The sequence below is a fragment of the Puntigrus tetrazona genome, chromosome 13 (assembly GCF_018831695.1).
Source record: "Puntigrus tetrazona isolate hp1 chromosome 13, ASM1883169v1, whole genome shotgun sequence".
NCBI classification, from domain to species: Eukaryota; Metazoa; Chordata; class Actinopteri; order Cypriniformes; family Cyprinidae; genus Puntigrus; species Puntigrus tetrazona.
Window position 1 is genome coordinate 9,116,180 of NC_056711.1, and position 21,297 is coordinate 9,137,476.

Here is a 21,297-nt window from a genome sequence, read left to right on the forward strand (position 1 = left end):
ATGCCATTTATTGTAACAGCTTTTGTTTGAAAAATTTTATTATTTCAATACACAGATGTGACATGAGAACACAAGAAAATGTGTAATAAATAACAATAAGTTGAATAAACCTAACAAAATTCACAATGTCTTTTATCGGTTCCACCTATAAATCTGAATAATCACCCTGTCTGAATGCATTAATGAACAACCTTTTCTGAACAGACTTCTTAAGGATATTTAAATATTCTGAATAAAATGAGCACAGTACAACGAGTTTCAGTTGTCCGTGAAGTCTTCCTCTGTCCTGTCAAAGTGTAGTATTTTGTCATCTAACCCTAAGCTGTCTATAAGCTGAGACAGAGGGACTTGTTTTCCCTCGGAGGGTAACTCACTCTGTAATTCACACAGCACAGACTGAGCACAGGATCTCCATTTGTCTACGAGCCTCTGTAGCTGGGTCAGATCGTTCTACAAGAAAAGACAAGGGCAAGAAATAAACACTGTACAAGATCATCCTTTGCCAATACTTGACTTTTAATGTTTGTAAATAGTCGTTTACCTTTTTTCTATACATCTTGGCCATCTTTAATCTCCTCAAGGTTTCTGATTTCTCCTTCACTGCTTTCCTTAGCTCCTCACACTGCCGAGCAGGGTCTTTTTGTGCAGGCTCAGCTGTGTGATGTGAACGGTCTCTTTGCTCCCTCACATTATTCCGATTGACATCCGTGTCGTCTCCCGGTTGACCGTCATCTTCTATTTTTAATCGTTTAACCACACCGAGGGGGGATCTGAATGAGTGGCGCGATCTTTTTAACTTCTCCTTCAGTGAGGAGCTCATGGGCTAAAGGAAAATGTCAAAATATTTACAACATGTAACTGTTGTTTTATAATGTTAGGCTAAGCATCGTCTGAAAATACTAGGTATGAAAAAGGCAATAAGATGTACCTTGGCAGCGCTTGACCTGCTTGAAGAAGACTGAACACTATTTGGTGTGTTTTCATTCAGGTTAGCTGGTGTCAGTTTTATCGGGGTGGTCTCCATGATTCACACCACATAAGGTCGCTATGAAGAGGAGAAAACGGCTACATAACTGTCGTAAAAATACAATCGGAGCGAAATCTAGATAAATCTGATCTTCACGGCAGTAAAGTTATCAGTACGAACTCTGATGTTTTGAAATTGGTGCAAGAGCCACTTATTTTATCGTCATTTCCGGGACTTCCTTACCATGAATCATGGGAAACGTAGTCTATATGTAACTATTTTCTATATGCATTTAAGAATAGAATAGAATAGAATAGAGTAGAACAGAATAAAAATGTTTTATGTTTAATAATATTCTTTGTAAGTTATTAAAATAATATTTTATATTTGTATATTTTAAGTCCATTTTACCCGATAACACTATTAACATATATTAACATATTATAACATAAGTATTTTCACAATTCACAGTTAGGACATGAAGAAATTACAATTTTAACAAATTAATAAACCCATCCTAAACTGTGTAGGTGAACAATATAGTTTAAGGCAAGTTTTTGGAGCCTGATTTTTTTTATACTTTTTTTTTTTTTTTACTTCTTTTACATTTTATATTAGCTTATTCCTTTTTCCTTTAGATTTATAGGTTATATTACAACTGTGACATGTTGTATTTGTTCTAAATGTGCAGGCAGTTTTTTTCAATAATTAATTTAGAAAAGTAATTATTGGCTTGTTAATGATTAATAGGAGTATCATAACAAAATGCTACAGTTAGGAACTATAGGCTACATAAACAATTAATTGTTAAAAATGATGTTACTTTATTGCAGCTATCAACCAGCTTTGCATAGATGATGGCACAAAAGACCATTTCACAAAAAAATATATATAGGCAAGCAAAATAGGCAGCGAGTATAAAGTATAAATAGTATGAATAGAGATAGAGGCTATTTACACATAAGTGCAAATGGCATAGAAATAGTAATAGTATAGTAAATAGCATTGCTGTTTACACTTTGTGTACACACCTACACTAAGTGTAAATAATGATGGATGCTATTTACACTGAGTGAAAAGTATTTTAATATTTTACAGTATTTTAGTGATATCGGCAGCTTATAAAAATGTAGTTCTGTGTTTTTTAACTTGTTTACTGTACATTATGTCACATAGCAGCTTTTAGGATTGTTCTGTTTTTTTAAATTATTATTATTATTATTATTATAATTCAGAAATGACCAGGAGACAGCTTCCCGTGATACAAAGTCAATGGAGCGCTTCGGATGGCCTCCAAACACCCCCCACCCCCGGTGAGTATGGTTTTTCGATTATGACGCGTGTAAATAGACACTCTAAACAAGAATATAGAATAAATAAACCTCATGAGCGAGCATGACCCAGGACTCTACTAAAACAGTTCACACTTCAACGCCCCAGTGTTCAAACCAAACGTTTCCCATTGGTTGAAGAAGAAATTGTCAAATTGTGAAGGGAAACCATATTATGACAAATACATAATTGGTTAAAACTTAGAATGCATCAACTCATAGTTTAATTATTTTTAAATCACTAAATATCAGAGAGGTTAGCAAATATTGACTATGTATGTGTTATAGGTGCATGTACATGTTGAGCATTAAAACAAATGGATATCCATGCTGTAATGTTCTGGCCCAGATAACTCGTAAATTCCCAGAGAAGAAAGAAACTGGAAACATAAAGACGTAGTGTTCTTTAAGGGGCGCTCTGCACAATAATATGATGCATGCGATTATAGGGTTTGGGCCGTTACAATACATAAAGAACAAAATATAAAACATATTTCTTCAGTCTTCTTGTCTCGTGCGGTATAAAGAGACTAGGATTCTAAAGATGAATCAGAGATTAAATTGGTGACACAGTGTGTATGAACCAGTGCATAAAATCAAAAGATTCAAACTCTGAATCATTATAGTGATGACTCTATTATGTAGCTTATATAACAAACATGGACCTTCTCAGTGAGTATCTTAACAGTAGTTAATAAGAAAAAACACTTTCTTTTCAAATGATGATGATTATAAAGGTGGTTCGACTCATTCATGTATGCTTTTTTTGAAAATAAACTACATTACTCTTCTGCTTCTACTGAAAATATTTTATGTCTTGTTATAACTTGTCTATGAAATTAAAATGGTTTAATAGCTGTAGTCATGCAGCCGTGCCTTCTCACGTTTGAGATTTGTATGGGTTCAAATACAGTGAAGGATGCATATGGGGTGGAGTTAAAAAATATTGTGACTAATGTGCATTTGGTATCAACAGGGTGTGCCCACTGGGAAAAAAAATATCCACACAAAATGGCATGTAAATCCCAAGGGAAGCAACACCCGTTTCCCATGGAAAACTTGTATGTGCATGAATTCCTTTTAGAACATTTGCATTGTTTTTTGATCCAGCTGTCTTCAGATTATAATGAGTAATAAAATTACTTAATATGCATCACATAGGATTGGCTAAAATGGTATGCATTAACACAAGTGTAAGGATGGGTATTAGTTAAACTCTTGCTGGTAATGAAGGCCGGACATGTCCTCGTTTGACCCCATTTTATACAAATGTTCTGCGTCCAGATTCAGCTAAAGAAAAATATTATTATGTTTAGGCCTTGAGTTTATCAATTGGGGCAGTACCCTTTCAAAATGTACCAATATGTACATTTTAGGTACTGAATAACGTATGTAGCCTACTGCTTTTCTGCTTTGTACCCTCTTTTTTTTTTTTTGCAGAGAATGTGTATCTTGAATGCAATGAATGTGCTCATAAAGCACTGTTTTAACGAGATGAAGCAAGAGCTCTTCAGGACTTCCTACGTAGAACTTTATTTTACAATGGCTTAAAAATGCATTCTAAAATATTTTAAATAAATTGCTTCAAGCTAAGCAAAATGCATTTTCTGCCATATTTTTGCTGCTATGCCAACAGTAGTAAATGAAACTTTCTTTTAGGCAAAGTTAGTGACGCACTGATAACACATCCAGCCACACCTGCGTTCACCTGGACATGTCCTAAAGCTTTAGTTCGCTGTAACATAAAGGATAAAACTGTGACTCCCGAGGGTATTGTCTTCTTTAAAAGTCTGTCTGTGTACCTGCCAAAAGACAGGGGAGTGGCTCGATATAAAAACCTACCCAGAAGTCCTGTGGAGACTTGCCGGTCACAGAAGAAAGTCAGAAAGAAAACAGCAGAAGTCAGGTAACAGCGTTCATACAGCACAGGTGAAGTTCACAGGCAACTCTTAAGCGGACCTTATCGAAAACCCCTTTCTCTTCAGATTGCCAAGGACCAAAGGTAAAAAAAAATGTTTTGCTTTCAAACTTTCATTTTTTTTTCTTTCACAAAAAACAACAACAACTTTTGAGCTTCAGTTAGACTATTTAAATATATATTATTTCGTATTTGTTTATAATTATTGCTTCTTACATGGGTCTGACCGTTGCTCACCTGAAATACTTATTAATTTGCAATTCTGTGGTTTCTGTGCGGGTCTGCACCAAAGACTAGAAATCAGACTGAAACAGTAGAAACCTAAACATCCTCAAGATATCGATGACAGGTTATGATAATGTTTTTATTCTAAAAGTCCCGACTGAAAGCATTGCACGAACGATCACCGTTAGCAAATAAAGGCATTATTTGTCTGTAAAGGACCATTCACAGTGTTAGCTTTTTCATGCATTGTGGTTAGCAGGGAAACAGTAGCTGGTCTTGCATTTGAAATTGAAGATGTGAGCAGGGTGGGGTGCTGATAAATCCCTTTACTCTCTCTACTGTAAATATGAGACCGTAGTTGTACTTGCTAGTCTTTTGTTGGAGCAAATAATTGCCCTTTAGGCATTTTTTCTCCTTACTCCTGAATATGGGTATGTGTCATTTTATAATTACTTTTTTTGATGTGGAATAGGCTGCAATTCTATAGCATGCATACTTTGAAATCTGAGTAGAATCTGCCAGGAGAGAAAACAAAATACTTTTATCAGCGTGCACGCTGTTAACGTTTCTTGTTAAAACTTGACAAAAACAGTAAAGCACACCATCTTGTATAGTAACAGTTTAATTGCGTGATTTCATACGGGAATATATCACAAACGAAATGCAACTGATTAAAAAAGTGTATGTATAATATGCATAATATATAGCGCAACTCTTCTCATTCAGGACTATCTCGCGGTTCTGCTGTGTTAGAAACAACTTAATGCTCTATTAATATCCGATTATGCTGCGTATCACACTAATTTTAATTATTTTGCTCCATTTATTTAGCATGGAATGGATGATTTAAAACGGCAAAGAAACTATTCAGGAGGAAGTTCAGGAGATAGAGGTAAGGGTGTTTGATTTAGCTTGATCTCATCAATTTGCTGCGAACCTGAACCAAAAGGATTTGATGATTTTCGTTGTAAACACCGTGCCACCTAGTGTTTCTTTAACCTTACCGAGAAGCTTGATTATTATGGCAAGGTTTTATTCAGCTGTATGTGTTTGAATTGCAAACCAAGAAGCGTTGGCATTTATAAGACATGTATTATGAAAACAGGTATCACGGAAACAACAGTCTCTACTAGTAGAATAACATCTTTACCTCCACGTAAGTTACTGATTTACTGATTACTGACTGATATATTCATGTTCAGTGCCTTCTTTCTCTACCGAATTTATGCATTGTGGGAAAATTAATACTTGAGCATCATTTTTCAGTATGAGAAATGTGTTTCCCCCCCAGGAGGCTTCAGTGCATCTTCCAACAAGGGCATGTCAAGCACTTCAGGGTCTTCTGGTTTGGAGAAGAACATTTTGACTCAAAACAACAGCAGTCCTTTTTTCTCATCCTGTAAGCCGATAAAACATTTTGTTTGAAGAGCTATACTCTATATGTTTAATTTACCTCATAAAGCTGTAAATGGCTAAAATGGTCCCTGTGTGTGTCTCAGCGTCTGTGGGTGTGAGTGCAGGTGGCTTAGGCTCTGGATCAGGGGAATATTTCTTAGAGGAGACCACAGTGAGCAGGAAGACTGGTGGTGGTGCTGGTGGAGTTTTCGAGAGTGTCTCTGGATCGGGAACAGGGTCGAGGGTGAGATCCACAGATGGCACGAGAAGAACGCAAGACTCCTCTATGTTTGTGGAGAGGAAAAGCAAAACTACTCATTCACGCCGTTATGATGGTTGGTCACAGCCGAGACGCGTTAAATAAATACATTTAGCATTTTTAGTCAGTCATAATTAATTTATTATTATTATTATTTTTATTTTATTTTAACAGGAAGTTCAAGTGACAACTCATCCCCAGAACTAAAACGAAAGGACTATGGTAAGACACTCAACAAACAAAATGAACATATATAAGATGGAGACAAGAAATTGTTTTGGAGACAAAAAACAGATTTTGTCACAATTGCTCTGTTTCCAGGTTCAAGTAGAGGAAGGAGTCAAAGCAGGGGTGAGATCATTATTTACACTAATGCAAATAGTATAGAAATTACTTTGCACATAATTACCATCCTTACTGTATATAGACATTATACTTGTAACTTTTGTTTTTTTTTACAAAGATATGTGAAAAGTGATTCACGTGAAGTATTTCTGGCTGTGAAGTGAAAACAGTTACACCTTTAATATTTCTTTCGTTGTCATAAATGTTTTCACAACTAGGTTCTTACTCATTAATTATTTCTGGAAAATAGCTTACCGTTGTCTTTTGCGTAGCTATTGCTGTATATTAAGATAGAGCTCATCATTAAAAATCATTTCCATGCTGTTCTATTCTGTAGCCTGTTCACTTTTTTTCTACTAATTAATACAATAATTTTCATCTATCTATTTGAAAAGTAGTAGTAGAATAAACTGGACAGTGTGCGCTAAGTGGTGGTTCTCGGACATTATAGATCATTTACATATTTAAAAATTTTTGCTAAATATATGTGTTGGTGTTGATATAATGTGAAGATTATTACTAGTTAAAATATGTATTTCTGTGTTTCTGTTTTAGAGACGGAAATCAGGACCAGGCTACAGAGTGCATCTCCCTCCACTAGATGTATGTTATCCCGAAAACACAAATAGCCTAAATATAAACATATAATGTTAATCAGATTTTTTTTAAAAAAATTGATAACTTAAGATAACAAGTAAACAAATGTATACACAGTTGTTTTTTTAAGGGCTTGCTATTATGTTGTTGAACGCCACAGTGAACAGTAGTATGAGACAGTGAAGCTGAAGGCACATTTTTAGACCTAGACTCGACTAATACAGTGCTCCTGCTTCAGGGACAGAACTGGACGATGTGAAGAAGCTGCTGAAGGGATCACGATCGGCCAGCGTCAGCCCCACACGATCTCCCTCCTCCTCCCCTCTCCCTATACCCCGCAAGGCCAGCACCTTAGACACCAAGGTCTCCACCAAGCAAGGTATGGAAAGCTGGATCAGAAGAGCTCAAGCAGTTGACAGATTATGCGTTAACAGAAAAACGTACACGTTAGTAAAGATTTTCTAGTAGTTACCACCCCTACCACACCCATGGCGTGCACTCATGTTCATACACAAAACAATAAAAAAAACAGATAAAATCACAGTTTATCTATGCACAGAGATTGTGTGTTCAATTCTAAGATGTTAAGACTTTCTTTCAATTTTCTCAGTCGAGCAATATGACACCACTATTCTTGACGCCGACCTGGCCTCATACACGTGGAACAGCTCTACACTGCCCTCTACAGTCTCCACTGGCGCTGCTTACGGCTTCCACAGCAACACAAACAACATGTCAACGGGAGCCACTCTTGTTAACAGCACATCACCATCCTCCTTATCAGGTCCGCACAGATCCCTGATTTGCCTAGCTGACCTGATAATAAAGAGAATTTATCAAGTCAAAACCAATATTACTCTATTTTCTGCTATAATGTACTAATGCATCAAAACATTCAGTTGAAGGCACTGCGTTAGCTAAATACATGTCGTTTCTTGACTTACAGTGTATGGCTTTCACAATAATTTAGCTCCTGTGAGCGGAGTTCTGACTTCCAGCGGAGTTAACACACACCCAGGTATCCTCTGAGGCGTAAAAAATAAGATGACATTGCTGTGACAAATGACAAGTTAATAACATTCCTTGTAAGCGTGTTCATTTGTTTGTGTTTTAGGATATGGAGTACAGAAGAATTATTTGACAAGTCCCAGCAGCACTCTCGGTGTTGGCACAGGCGTCTCTACTGCAGGTGTTTGTTACATTTTTTTTTCTGTACATCATAGCTAAAAAAAACTGAAAAAACAATGTGAGGGTGTTTTGGGACCGCTGATAGAATCGTCACTTACTCTGTGGCCCTGTGCTGAGTCAAAGTAGTAAACAGTGTTCTGCTGTTCACAGATATGTGTTATAATGTTAATGTTGTCTAGATGGTTGACATAAATGAGGTTATGGTGAAATTGCATGAATAGAGGCTTAGAAGCAGTACATAGAAAGGAATGAAAATAATCAACAAATCAATAATTTTCAAGTTTTCACTGTATTTCATTGTTTTAAAACAAACTGTAACATTGGATGAAAATTGTAAATATAACATTATATAGTATAAATACACTTCAAAAGTTAGTGGTTTGTAAGGTCTTTGAGAGATATCGCTTATGCTCACAAATGCTACATTTATTAGATAGAAATAAAGTAAAACAGTAATAATTAATTAATAATTAGTTTACAATTTTATATAAATAATTTTCTATTTTCATTGTAATTATATTTTAAATTGTATTATCATTATACAGTGTGATAGTAAAACTCACTTCACAAATCATTGTAACTTGCTGATTTGCTGCTCAAAAAACATTTCTTCTTCGTCTTTCTGCGGAAGCTATGACAGAATGCAACCAGGTAAAAATGTTGTAAAAATCAGAACAATCTTAAGTTCTCTAAAGAGGTAGTGATTGTCGCTTGATGAACAGTGTCCTTTCAAGTGCCAATGAGATCCTTGACATTCAGACATCTTTGTTTTTGTGTTATGTGTGTATTTTTAGGATATGGAGTGCAGAAGAATTATTCCTCAAGTCCCAACAGCACTCTTGCTGTCAGCACAGGCGTCTCCACCTCAGGTCTTTGTTATACTCACACAGGAAAAAGATTTATGCTTACTGTAGATCTCTAAGATGCATTCAGTGTGGCTTGATTAACAGGAAGACTTTGTGTCATATTTAGCTAGTGGTACAAGGACCCTTAATGAGAATGTGTCAAAGAGATACCTGACGCTGGAGAAAGAGAACATTCCAGTGAAGAGAGAAACTGAAGAGCTGATCCTGACCAAAGACAGTGGCAAGCAGTTTACAAACAGCACCCCTAACGGGACAGCAGGTGAACAGAGGACGCAGGATTTTTGGATGATGTTGCAAGGGGAATTATTTGTGGTGTTGGAATTAACGCAAATATGACATGATTTTATGATCTTCGCTCACACTAGATTCTGAATAACTGCATTCACGCAATCTTTGCATCTATAAGGGTCGTATTCAGACGTTTCAGTGAAGAAGGAAACTATGATGACCAGCTATTCTGAAAGCGCTCCTGTGAAGTCTAGCTCTGGCACACACTGTAAGAGCTTAATCTTCATGTATCTTGTTGTTTTCTAATTAATGTTGAGGCACTCCTTGTCTCAATATTGAAAATATCACAGAACGTTTATGTTTTTTGTTTTCATTTTTTCCTCTCTAAAGATGGCTCTACATCAGCGTCAACAAAAGATAAAGCTACCTACGCAGGTACTTTTTTTGGAAAAGAGTAGAGTATACGGCCATACAGTATAATACAGAGTCTCTTGCTGTGTGTGTCCTGACAGAGATTCATAGGGCTAAGGTTGTTGATGACGACGATGGCTGTAATTGTGGAGGGGGTCTTTGTGGATGTGGGCCAGGCTGTTGTTCCTGGTGGAAGTGGCTGCTGGGGTTTTTGCTCAGCCTCCTGCTGCTCCTCGGCCTTCTCTTTGGACTCATTGCTTTATGTGAGTGTAGTCATTTTAATATAAGACGTGATTCATTTATTTCCTTTTTTTCTGTTGGGGTACATTTATAGCTAATAAAACATTTGAAACAGCTTGTAGCTTTATTTTTAAACTGTACAGCAGAGGCTGAGGCACCAAATAATTTAATAAAATGTTACCTTCTATTCAAACGTTTATTTAAAATTATGTTTATAATGTTTATAAAATTATAATCAAAAATAATTCTTACCTCTGTGGGTTTGGTTTAACTTGGGAGAAGAGAATTGTATCTAATATATATGTATATGTGTGTATTCGTCAATAGAGAATTGCTGTTTCTACCTAATTTAGATATATGTGTCGTTGTATGCTGCGTTCTAATCTGAAGCAAATCTCTTTTCCTTCAAGCTGAGGAAGTAAAGAAACTAAAGTCTCGTGTCAGTGTTCTTGAGGGAATATCCTCCTCCATGACAGCCCGCACGAGTCGTCTGTCCTCTTCTATTGATGACACTAGCATGTACAAAGACACTGGAAGTAAAGCGGCATATGTTAATTCACTGGATTCTGCAGTTTATTCAGACAATACTGTCCTTCAGAGAAATGTACAGGAAATACTGAAAGCAGAGATGAGCTCTGAAGCCATGAAAGGTACACGGTTCTGTTTAGACACATAAGACAAACATGCACCTAAACGTCCATTGTTAATAAAATGTCAATCCTATATGCATATGTGAAATATAAATAATAAGACATTTAATACTTATTTTTGTGTGTCTAGCCTTTATTGCTTCTTCAGTTAAAGCTGAAAGAGGACTTCCAGGGCCTAAAGGTATGCCAGCTGTTTAGTTTTTACTGAACTGACAGTCCAGAAAACTTTATTTATGCATTCTATGAATTTAATAGTCACTGCTACATCAATCACACGTTTGCTCTTTTCACCATTTAGGTGACACTGGAACTCCAGGAACCAAGGGTTTGTACAATTTGGCAATACAAATGTGGGAATTAGTTGATCCGTATGTTCATATTGATATGTTTACAGTTTTAAACATGGAAACTTGAACAACTGAAATGTGTTTTTCAGGAGATAATGGTTTTCCAGGCCTGCCAGGTAAGAATAATGTTTGATCCCCTGTAGGGCTAATCTTAACAGTTGTGCAGAATGAAGTCTTAACAGATTTCATTGTTTTCTGATGTGCATCTTTAGGTCCACCAGGAATGCCAGGACATCCAGGAAGAGAAGGGCAAAAAGGAAGTGCAGGTACCGGAAACATTATACAGCACTTTTATATAATGGGAAATCATCCACCCTCATTAATTCTGCGTTCACAAAGTAAATTAACAAGTACCTCAAAATATAAGGCCTAGTTTAAGGTTTAGAAAATCATGTCCATATGCTGCATCTGACAGGTGCTATTTCTGTAGAAGTGAACAAATAACTCTGAATAGTCAGTTCATCCAATGCAGTTAAAACTAGTCCCTACCTACATTCACATTCATCTCTTCTGTGAACACTTGACTCCTGTTAATGCTCTTAGTTCTGTCAAAAAAAGAATGAACCTTTTCCAGATGTTGCCTCATAAAAACTTTAAAATGTGTATGACAGGTGAACGTGGTCCTGAAGGGCCACCAGGCTTCAGAGGAAGAGATGGTCAGCCTGGAACCCGTGGAGAGCCAGGACCCCCAGGGGCCGGAGAGAAGGGTGAAAGGGGTAAGATACAGCATGTTTGACAATGTGGCTCTTAAAAATGATCCTTGCATTTGTTTGTGAGCATTTCATTCATTACAATACAGGATTGTCATACACAACGTAAAGTTAATAATAAAACTGCTGTTTTGATCTCATTTACGATGTGTCTGTGTATCTGTTTTTCTTCAGGTAATCCTGGTTCTCCTGGCTCTCCTGGTCTTATTGGTCTACCTGGGCCTAAAGGTCAGTACACAAAAATAATTTACTTATTGTATATAGGGAAATTAGCTTTACAGGATCATCTGAGATTGGCATTGGCATACACACATGTGTTTGATCTTTGTTCTCTTTTTGTTTGTTTGTTCAACAGGTGCTAGTGGTTTACATGGTAATCGACTTTTTCATTACAAAAAATATTTCAGTGGCATTTTGTACATTTTTTTGTGTTCTGATGACAAGTCTGTAAAACAGAATAAATGAATATTTTTTTTCTGTGTAGGTGAACAAGGCCCTCAAGGCTTCAGAGGTGAACCTGGCCCTGTTGGTGCTAAAGGTGTGTATCACAATGAACACTTGCTGTATTGTTTTCTCAAAGCATTATAGTACATTAATAAATCCTAATGTTTATAAATGAAAAAAAAATCTTTCCAGGTGATAGAGGACTTCCTGGTACACCTGGAAATAAAGGTTTGTAGCTAATTGTATGTCAGTCTGACATATAGTAACCAGTTTATAATTACAGTCAATGTGAATTTATGTAAAACTGTGTATTTGTTGTGTCAGGTGATCATGGTGATAGAGGAGAAAGTGGACTGCCAGGTGTGTATATTTGTACTGAGCCGAAATGACCTTATTCAAGTTTGTCATGTTTACAATATTTGATTCATTATTAAATCACTGTACCCTCCCTCCGTCAGGTACTCCTGGTGTTTCAGGACGACAAGGCCCACCTGGAGAGAAAGGAGCTAAAGGATCAGCAGGTGAGCAGACACAAACCTGAGATTATAGGTTTTGCTATTTTATTCTTAGAACATACACATAATGGGCATAAAAGTGTGGCGGGGAATCAGCTAATTACTTTGCAATTCAGTCCAATTCAGGTTTCCAGTATACTGAATATGAGGACTATATGCATACAGTTTAACTGAGCTATATTTTCAACCGTGATGTGTTGGCCGTCAACACCAAAAAATAGTAGTTTCAAATAAATGCTGTTCATTATATTTATCACGGTTTGCACAAAAGTATTAAGCAGCATGACTGTTTTCAACACTGATAATAATAAGAAATGTTTTTTTAATGCCAAATAAATGACTAAAGGAAAATTAAACTTTCCCATTACAGTTATAACTTGCCTGTAAAAAGTAATAACATAGAACACAGCTTTTTAAATGATAAGAATATTTCACAATTTTTGTGTTTTTATATTTTGATGATACCATCTTGGTGAGCATTAGAGACTTTTCTTTCAAAATCATTCAAAAATCTTACAGATATTGAGTGACTCTCAAGTATATCTAAATGAATGGAAAATGGCCCAAAAAAGGTGACATTTATTTTGTGCAAGACCGTGATCTTGACATTTATTCATTTAAAGATGCCTTTAATTAAATTCACAATGGGAAAAATTTGATACACTTTTTGGGTTGTTAAAATGATTAAGATTGAGTCATTACATACAAACGTATTTCGAAAAACCAACAAGTAAAAATACATAATTAGCTTTTGACATTATAATAACTATAACAACTATTTTTTTCAGTAAATTATTCATTGACATACAATGAGCACAGTAATATGATAAATCAAAAACACATTGCTTTAAAATTACCTCTTGTATTACATGTTAAAATGTCCTTGTCAGAAAATATATATATATATAGGTAACTCATCACGTCAGTTGAAATGACGAATTAATTAACATAAATCAAGTTTAAGATATATAAGATAACTTCTTCAGAAACAAGACATTTTAATGAATTATGCCGAGATATCGAACAATTAGAATGTATAGGTATAGAGGAAATTATTGGATCACGCAGAGGAGGTAATATAAATAAAGAAATTAAATAAACTATGTTTGTGGAACTGCATTTATTTGTTAACTAAAACCATTTGTTTTCTTAAAACTATATCAGTAAATAGTATTACTATATTGTATATTGTATTGTAAGATTGGATGTGCTTAAAGCTCTAGTGTTGTCTGGACCTCTTTAATACGAATCTTATATTGTTATAAAAGAAGTTCTCAGATTATAATTTTGCCATTTCATTTTAGGGCCTCAAGGACTTGATGGTGAAAAGGGCCAAAGAGGTGAGACGCGTTTTCAGATTTGATAATTCCAAGCCAAAGATGTTTTAATTCTTGTGCACCTACATCTGCATCTTGATTTTAATCTGTGTGTGTATTCTGTATCATTTTTGCTCATATCTAGGTGAGCCAGGCTCAATTGGCTTACCAGGAATCAGAGGACCACCTGGACCACCCGGTGATCTTGGGCAACCAGGTATAAAAACATGAATTCTCATTTAATATAAATAAATAAAAATAGTAAAACATGATCCTCATTTTGAGAAAATCACCATTCTGCATGTTCTAACATGTTCACCATGGTTATACACATCCAAGATACCAGTTACCACATTCATCTTTAAAAAAAATTAATTATGTTAGATTTGTAATTTTTTTTCTACTGCTCTCTGTAAATCAGGAACCCAAGGGATTCAAGGACCTCCAGGTAAAGTGTCACTTGAACTGCACTCTTTCATATGTGTTACATATTTATGCAGTTTACATTTTTACAGTTTATCTCAACTGTGTATGAAGACATAATGGTTGACCTGTTTATTTTTTGCCTAGGCCTACCTGGCAATCCTGGTCAGCCTGGAGCTAAAGGTACTGTGCGGTGGCTGTTTTAGTAAAATAGACGGATCAATGTTTAGCTGCCTTTTGAAGTCTTGCATTTTTAGCAATATATTTTGCCTTATTATTAAACATTAGAATCATATGTGTGCAACTAAGTCTTCAAATGTCTAAATGATTCATCTGGAAATGTTCATAGGTGAGACTGGTGAACCTGGAAGAGTGATCAATGCAGGTATGACTATGTATTATTGATATTGATATTATTGATAATTATTAAAACACATTTAACAGTTCACTGTGTAGTCAACTTACACTAAGTGTTTTAATTTTACAGCTGGTTCTAGCTCAGTGGCTATACCAGGACCACCTGGAAGCCCTGGTCCTCCTGGCCCACCTGGATCTCCAGGACTCTCAGGTATGTTCATACTCTTTATTCTTTTACTAACTCAGATTACAAAATCACTGTGTGCTTTTTATATTTTAACAGTCCAATGAATGGCATAAACTGATTGCACTTTATGGATATATCAGTATATTTATCTTTTTCTTTATCATATGTCTTATGATGCTAGGACCCATTGGCCCTGCTGGACTTCCTGGTCATCCTGGTAAATTAGCATTTTCATCTAGTGTTCCTGTGTAATATTGCATATTAGTAAACATTAGTGTTGTCAAACGATTAATCGCATTAATCGCGCAATCAAATTTTTTTCCACAAATTTTGCGTTTACATAAAATATGTAAGTGTGCTGTGTCTACTTAAATTTATATATTTCAGAAAAATGTTACGTGTATATATTAAATATATTTATTTATAATAAGTTATCTGAAATATAGACATGTAAATAGATGTATATATTTTCTCTATGTGTGTGTATTTATGTATACATAATAAATACACATAACACACATATATTATACAAACAAAAACTTTATTTTGTATGCAATAAATCATTATTAACAGTTTAACAGCACTAGTAAAATTGTATATTTTATCCATCAACCTTTTTGTGAAGGTCCTAAAGGTGATAAGGGAGATCAAGGAGAACAGGGTATTGCTGTAAGTGCTGGCGAGACTTTGGTTGCAACGCGGGCAGAAAGTACGTCTTTATTTAAAAGATCTATTTTGAAAATTAACTTTTAGAAATGCATTATTATAAAACTTGTGTCTCATTTTAGGACAGTATGGTGCTTCACATGTTGGTGTTACTGGACCACCTGGTCCTCCTGGTCCTCCAGGGCCTCCTGGACGTCCAGGTATAATAACATTATCCATGAAAGGTTAAGGGATCAACATGTGATGCATTATCACATGCATTATCTTTTAATATGAAATATAGTTTATGAAATCGTATATATATATACCTTTAGAGCTTATTATATTTGAATGCATTTAATCTATTTTCACTGTTTATTCCCTACAGGCGATTCTAGACCAGGTCCACCGGGACCACCTGGCGAACCAGGTGCACCAGGTACAATGAACATTCATGCTTATTTTCATACTTTACTGTAGTGGCATACTCTTCTCAACTCTTTTGTTACTGTCTCAAAGGATATGGCAGACCTGGTGCTAAAGGAGACAAGGGAGAACCTGGAAACTTTGTGCCTAATTCAGGTTTGATTCCTGCATTTTTATGGGTCTGTGCATTATTTTAAGATTGTTGTGGTTTCTTAAATCTCACAATTTTACAATTGTTGCATCTACAGGAACATTTTTTGCGGGACCACCTGGACCACCAGGATCTCCAGGGCCTAAGGGAGCAACAGGTGAGTCTTAGTCAGAACTTGAGTTACTTAAAAGCACCTTGATTTATCGCTAGTGAAGACACTATAACAATGCTATGTCAGAAAGTAGGATATTTAACTATTGTCAGATAGTTTGATATATTTATATACATTTCAGGCGCCCAAGGTCCAAGAGGATACCAAGGTGAGGCTCCATTCTCCAGCCAACACTTCATATTGGTCACAAGAAGTTGCATTATAACAGTGCTTTGTCATATGTGACATTCTTTTCTAGGGGAACCAGGTCAGCCTGGCCTTCCAGGGAGTCCCGGTAGAGTTAGTAAGTGAACATTTTTGGTTTATGACTTGATTTAATTTAGACAATATAATACTTAATTTGCTTTTGATTAAACTATTGTCAAGAAATTATATGTTTTTAAGTGTTCAAAAACAATAAATAATTCACAATTAATGATTTATTTTTATTCTGTATAGTCTCTGAGTACGGTGTGGCTCAGGGTCCACCCGGTCCCCCAGGACCTCCTGGACCACCAGGACGAGATGGAAGTAAAGGTAAAAACCTGAGATAATGATGAAGAGACATTGCATTCATTCGGTACATTAATGTTTACAGTAATCTTTAAAATAATTTCCCAGGGGATCCAGGTGTACCAGGTACATCAACATTCAGAGGAGAATCAAGAGGTAAACGATATGTTGCACTCTGTCACCCAGAAATTACACACTATCATTTATCTTTTGTTTAACACAAATTAAGATTTTTTTTCAGGTTCTCTATTATCCTATTAAATCTTTAATTTAGAACCATTTTTAGATTATCGAATGAAGTTCCTAAAGCAAAACAGTATCATACCCCTTGAAACATTTCTTGTTACCATCAGTATCAGGAGCAGTTGCAGTCGGACCCCAAGGGCGGGCTGGTCCCCCAGGACCACCTGGTCCACCCGGTCCTCCTGGTCATTCTAGTGGATCCCATTCTACTGCAGACTATCGTCGTTACATCATGGAGTATATGCAAAGTGAGTACCTTTTCAATTGGATGATCACACTCCTGTTCCTGAAGGTCATTTTCTCATCAATGTGTGACGTCTTTTCAACAGGTGACAGCATGAGGCAGCATTTGTCTGGTATTCAGGGACCACCTGGTCCACCTGGGCCTTCAGTGTCTGTAGAGGACGTGGCGTCTCGGGTTATTGCTTACATTCAGCGTAAGTTAAGATCTGCTGTGTGATGTTTAATGATTGTCTGTGTATCCTGCTGCATTTGTGGTAAAATATAACATTTTGATTCAGGTTCTGGAATTAGCAGTAACAGTATTAGCCAAGGTCCACAAGGACCTGCAGGACCTCCTGGCCCACCTGGAAGTATAAGTGCTGAATACATCATTTCCCTTTTACAGAGTGAGTAAACCATGTCAGACCCACTGATATGTATACATGGTCTTTTGAATCTCGAATGTAAGAAGTGACCCAGCGACTTTCTTGTGCTCAGGAGAAGATGTGAGGCGTTATGTGACTGGCCCTCCAGGACCACCAGGTTCACCTGGCATTAGTGCTAGTACCTTTAGCGCACAGGAAGTGGCAAACTATGCCATCAGAATGATGAATGGTGTGTATCTAACCTGAATCTTATTGTGAATTGGCAGAAGATTGAATGCTGTCTTTCTAATGGCTTTTGTGAATTTGTGTTTTTAGAGCAAGGGATGACAGGCAGAACTGGAAATCCAGGTCCTCCCGGCCCACCTGGGCAGCCTGGTCAGCCAGGTGCTTCCTACAGTGAAATAACCACTCTGCTTCAGAGTATGTACTTGTGTTTTTGTAATATTTTGTTTTATAACAAGTAAAGGGTTTCCTTTCCTCATATTCCACTTTGAATATGTTTGTAGGGTCAGGGCTTAGTGGAAGCATTGGACGTCCTGGGCCCCCTGGTCCTCAAGGTATACAGGGCCCCCCTGGTCCGCCTGGCACCCCAGGAGTCTCCTCCGCAGTCTCTGGTTACAAACTAGAGGACATCCAGCTCTATCTACAGCGTGAGTCCTCTCAATGAGATTTATTGTACTGTCATGTGATACTCATGTGCAGTTTTGTAAAAAACTCATTATTTGATTCTTTGTTATTTAGAGACTGGTTTTAGGGGACCTCCTGGCGTACCTGGCCCACCGGGACCACAGGGTCCTCCAGGAGACACTAGGGGCCTCGTATCATATTCAGGATCTTCTGCACGAGAACAGATCCGAGCTGAGCTGCAGGACTACCTGAACAGTGAGCGTCACTCACCACACACTCTAATCTGGGAACTGACACCTCAGTGTAACTTTACCTTGGTGGACGTTCGAATGATTTTAAAATGTGATCTCACTCCATTCTTCCTTCTCAAAGTGCATTATTTTAAACTCTGCGTGTCCTAGATCTGTCTGACCAGTTCCTGGAAACACTTTGTGATTGTTTGCCACATCAGTAACTACTAGTCTCATATTTTTTTAGGTGACACCATGAGGCGTTATATTCATGGCCCTCCTGGGCCTCCCGGACCGCCTGGTCAGAAGGGTGAACCTGGTGAAGTAAGACATAGTACCAGAAGCCAGTACCGCTATGGCTCTGAGATCAGTGAACCAGTGGACTACTCCAATGTTGCACTTAAAGTCACTGATTACATTAAGAGTGAGTACAGTAACATTCTAGTCTTAGAGTTCTATTCCTAATAACAACGGTGTTGGTTTGCTTTTGATATTGGTGGAGACCAAAGAGCCACTCACATGGTTTTCCATAATGTCACATTATATTTTTCCCAGATTGTTCTTAATGTTCATGACTTTATCTTAGGCTAGAAGATTATGTAGCCTACATCTATCTTTTAGCACAACCTTTCTTTCCGTATTTATTGTATTAAACATGTCTTTGAAAGCGCACGGTTTTCTAACATATTTACTTTAACTTCTTGGGAAATATCAATGGTATGATGTTTCAGATGAGTCAGAATAAAGCATAAATTGAAGCAGTAAATTTAACTTAATCTTATAATTCCTGAAAGAAATATCCACAGTCTAAAGTATGCATTGGTTTCCTAGTGCTAATTTGTAGTCCTTAGCAAGTTACCGTCTCTGAGAGTGAGCCATTGAATTATTCATTTAACTAAGTGGATACCTCTTTTAAGTAAGTAATTATGTCACATTAATAAAGTATGTTCTGTATGACATACATAATTGAAGGACTTAAAGGAAAAAGCTCCCCTAAAGTTAAACAGTTGAGTTTTACCATTTTTGAATCCATTCAGTTGATCTGTTTTTTTCCTGAAGCTTATCATAGATAATTGAAATGGGACTATTTTCAGAAGTAGTGGTGTGTTCCTTTAATGGGATTGATGGAAAAAAAAGAATAAGGGAGAACAGGAGAAAAACTGCACAAATTTAACTATGCCAACTATGTAGAAAACGGCTATATTAATGTTTTCCATCTTGTCACATCCCATTAAAAATTGCATGAATCACAATAGATTATATTTGTATTTAAAAATTGAGAACTTTGACAAAGTTGTTGGGTTTGAATAACTGGATATTAATAATTATAGTTTAACATTTTTATTGTGAAATGGTTACCTCACACCTCACCTCAGCACTGGAATTCATGCTCTTTCAAAATCCATCCTTCTTCCAAAATCCTCTGCAGAGATACTGGAGCAAATCCAAGTATCTTGGGCCATAGTCAGGGAAACACTGTGGACAGATGGTCAGTCCATCACAGGGCTAATGCACAAATCCATCTTGCCTGTTTGCTTTAGATCAAGGTATACTGCAGGACCTGACAGAGGGATACTGGAGAACACAATCAGGAAGGATCCAAGGACCTGCTGGGCCTCCTGGTCCTCCCGGGCCACCCGGGTACAGCCGTGTGATTGGTGCCTATGGAAATGTGACGGCTGACTTGATGGACTTCTTTAGAAGTTAGTATCTGCCTTCACTCACATAATTTATCAAATACTGAATTATATATGTGTTAATCATTACATTTGTCTTGCATCTTTATTCCTAAACATTATTTATCTTTTCAGCATACGGGACCATCCCAGGGCCTCCTGGCAGGCCAGGACCCAAAGGAGACAGAGGATACCCTGGTCCTAAAGGAGAAAAAGGTATCAGTTATGATCATGGAATGAAGAACTGAAGTGCTGCCTGCTTGAACGTTGAAAGTGAAGAGCTGTGAATATAAAAGTGTTTGTATGTGATCTAAAGGGGAAATGGGGAGCTCAGGGATACCTGGCCTTCCGGGACAAAGAGGACCAGAGGGACCAAGGGGAGAAAAGGGTGAAAAAGGTTAGAAAACTATTAGCAATCATAGTATACATATTTTTTCCATCACATGCTGTATCCGAGCATGAAAGGTTATAATATTCAATATTTAAAGGCAGCACTAGATCCAGTCGTTTTGACATGTATCTCCATATTGAACTTTAGGTGATATCCAGACTGGTAGGTGGAGTCGGACCAACGGTGTGTAAGGGCACACACATTTGCAGCGGCCCACTTTTGTGGATGCACTGATGGTTTAAAGAAACAACAGGTGTTTGTAAGAAGATCAATTTATAAACTAGCCTCTTTTTATGAAGTAACACAGTTCGGAGGCTCGTTTGGGTCCTATTTTATCACAGCATACAGTTTTATAATCAAATGCTTGCAATATTATAATCCATTCATTTCAAACAATTTTCAGCTTTACTAGCATGGGTTTAAGACATCAGTCTTAGTCTTCATTATCTAACAAATTTAATATAGCACTTGAAATGTACTTTTTACCCAGTAGTGGGCTTTGTAATTGCCTCGTTTTTGGTTTTTTTTTGTATTGTATGAATCTCGTCTATGGTGGTTTTGTTGAAAAGTAACATGTTACACAAAAAAGGGATCTTAAACACGAGTTTTTTTAGACCATGTATTGTAATGTGAGTTATAAAAAGTAAAAAGCCACTGAATTTTTAACAAATAATGGGTTTTGATGCTGAGCTACAACAACAACAACAACAACAAAAA

At 36.7% G+C, this 21,297-nt stretch overlaps 2 protein-coding genes across 2 annotated transcripts; one reads left to right on the forward strand and one right to left on the reverse strand.

Moving 5' to 3' along the window:
- Window positions 1-25: 25 nt before the first annotated feature.
- sfr1 (SWI5-dependent homologous recombination repair protein 1) lies at window positions 26-1,193 on the reverse strand. Its single transcript, XM_043254653.1, has 3 exons — window positions 929-1,193; window positions 542-823; window positions 26-450 (listed from the first exon to the last, which is right to left on the reverse strand). The coding sequence occupies exons 1-3, from the start codon at window positions 1,022-1,024 to the stop codon at window positions 259-261; spliced, it is 570 nt and encodes a 189-aa protein (XP_043110588.1). The 5' UTR covers window positions 1,025-1,193; the 3' UTR covers window positions 26-258.
- Window positions 1,194-4,168: 2,975 nt separating this feature from the next.
- On the forward strand, window positions 4,169-21,250 carry col17a1b (collagen, type XVII, alpha 1b). The gene is made up of 57 exons (XM_043256250.1): window positions 4,169-4,300; window positions 5,273-5,333; window positions 5,547-5,597; window positions 5,733-5,840; window positions 5,941-6,171; window positions 6,270-6,317; window positions 6,417-6,446; window positions 6,996-7,043; window positions 7,276-7,416; window positions 7,648-7,821; window positions 7,984-8,055; window positions 8,152-8,226; window positions 9,020-9,094; window positions 9,198-9,350; window positions 9,498-9,587; window positions 9,710-9,754; window positions 9,832-9,993; window positions 10,381-10,620; window positions 10,751-10,801; window positions 10,919-10,945; window positions 11,057-11,083; window positions 11,180-11,233; window positions 11,579-11,683; window positions 11,852-11,905; window positions 12,033-12,050; window positions 12,162-12,215; window positions 12,314-12,349; window positions 12,446-12,481; window positions 12,580-12,642; window positions 13,941-13,976; window positions 14,098-14,169; window positions 14,374-14,400; window positions 14,523-14,558; window positions 14,725-14,760; window positions 14,863-14,943; window positions 15,101-15,136; window positions 15,545-15,628; window positions 15,708-15,785; window positions 15,953-16,003; window positions 16,084-16,146; window positions 16,239-16,298; window positions 16,435-16,461; window positions 16,552-16,596; window positions 16,752-16,829; window positions 16,914-16,961; window positions 17,159-17,296; window positions 17,378-17,485; window positions 17,570-17,677; window positions 17,769-17,885; window positions 17,972-18,076; window positions 18,163-18,306; window positions 18,398-18,538; window positions 18,761-18,937; window positions 20,055-20,216; window positions 20,325-20,405; window positions 20,506-20,586; window positions 20,728-21,250. Exons 2-57 carry the CDS (start codon window positions 5,279-5,281, stop codon window positions 20,769-20,771), a joined length of 4,587 nt encoding a protein of 1,528 aa, XP_043112185.1. The 5' UTR covers window positions 4,169-4,300; window positions 5,273-5,278; the 3' UTR covers window positions 20,772-21,250.
- The last annotated feature ends 47 nt before the right edge of the window (window positions 21,251-21,297 follow it).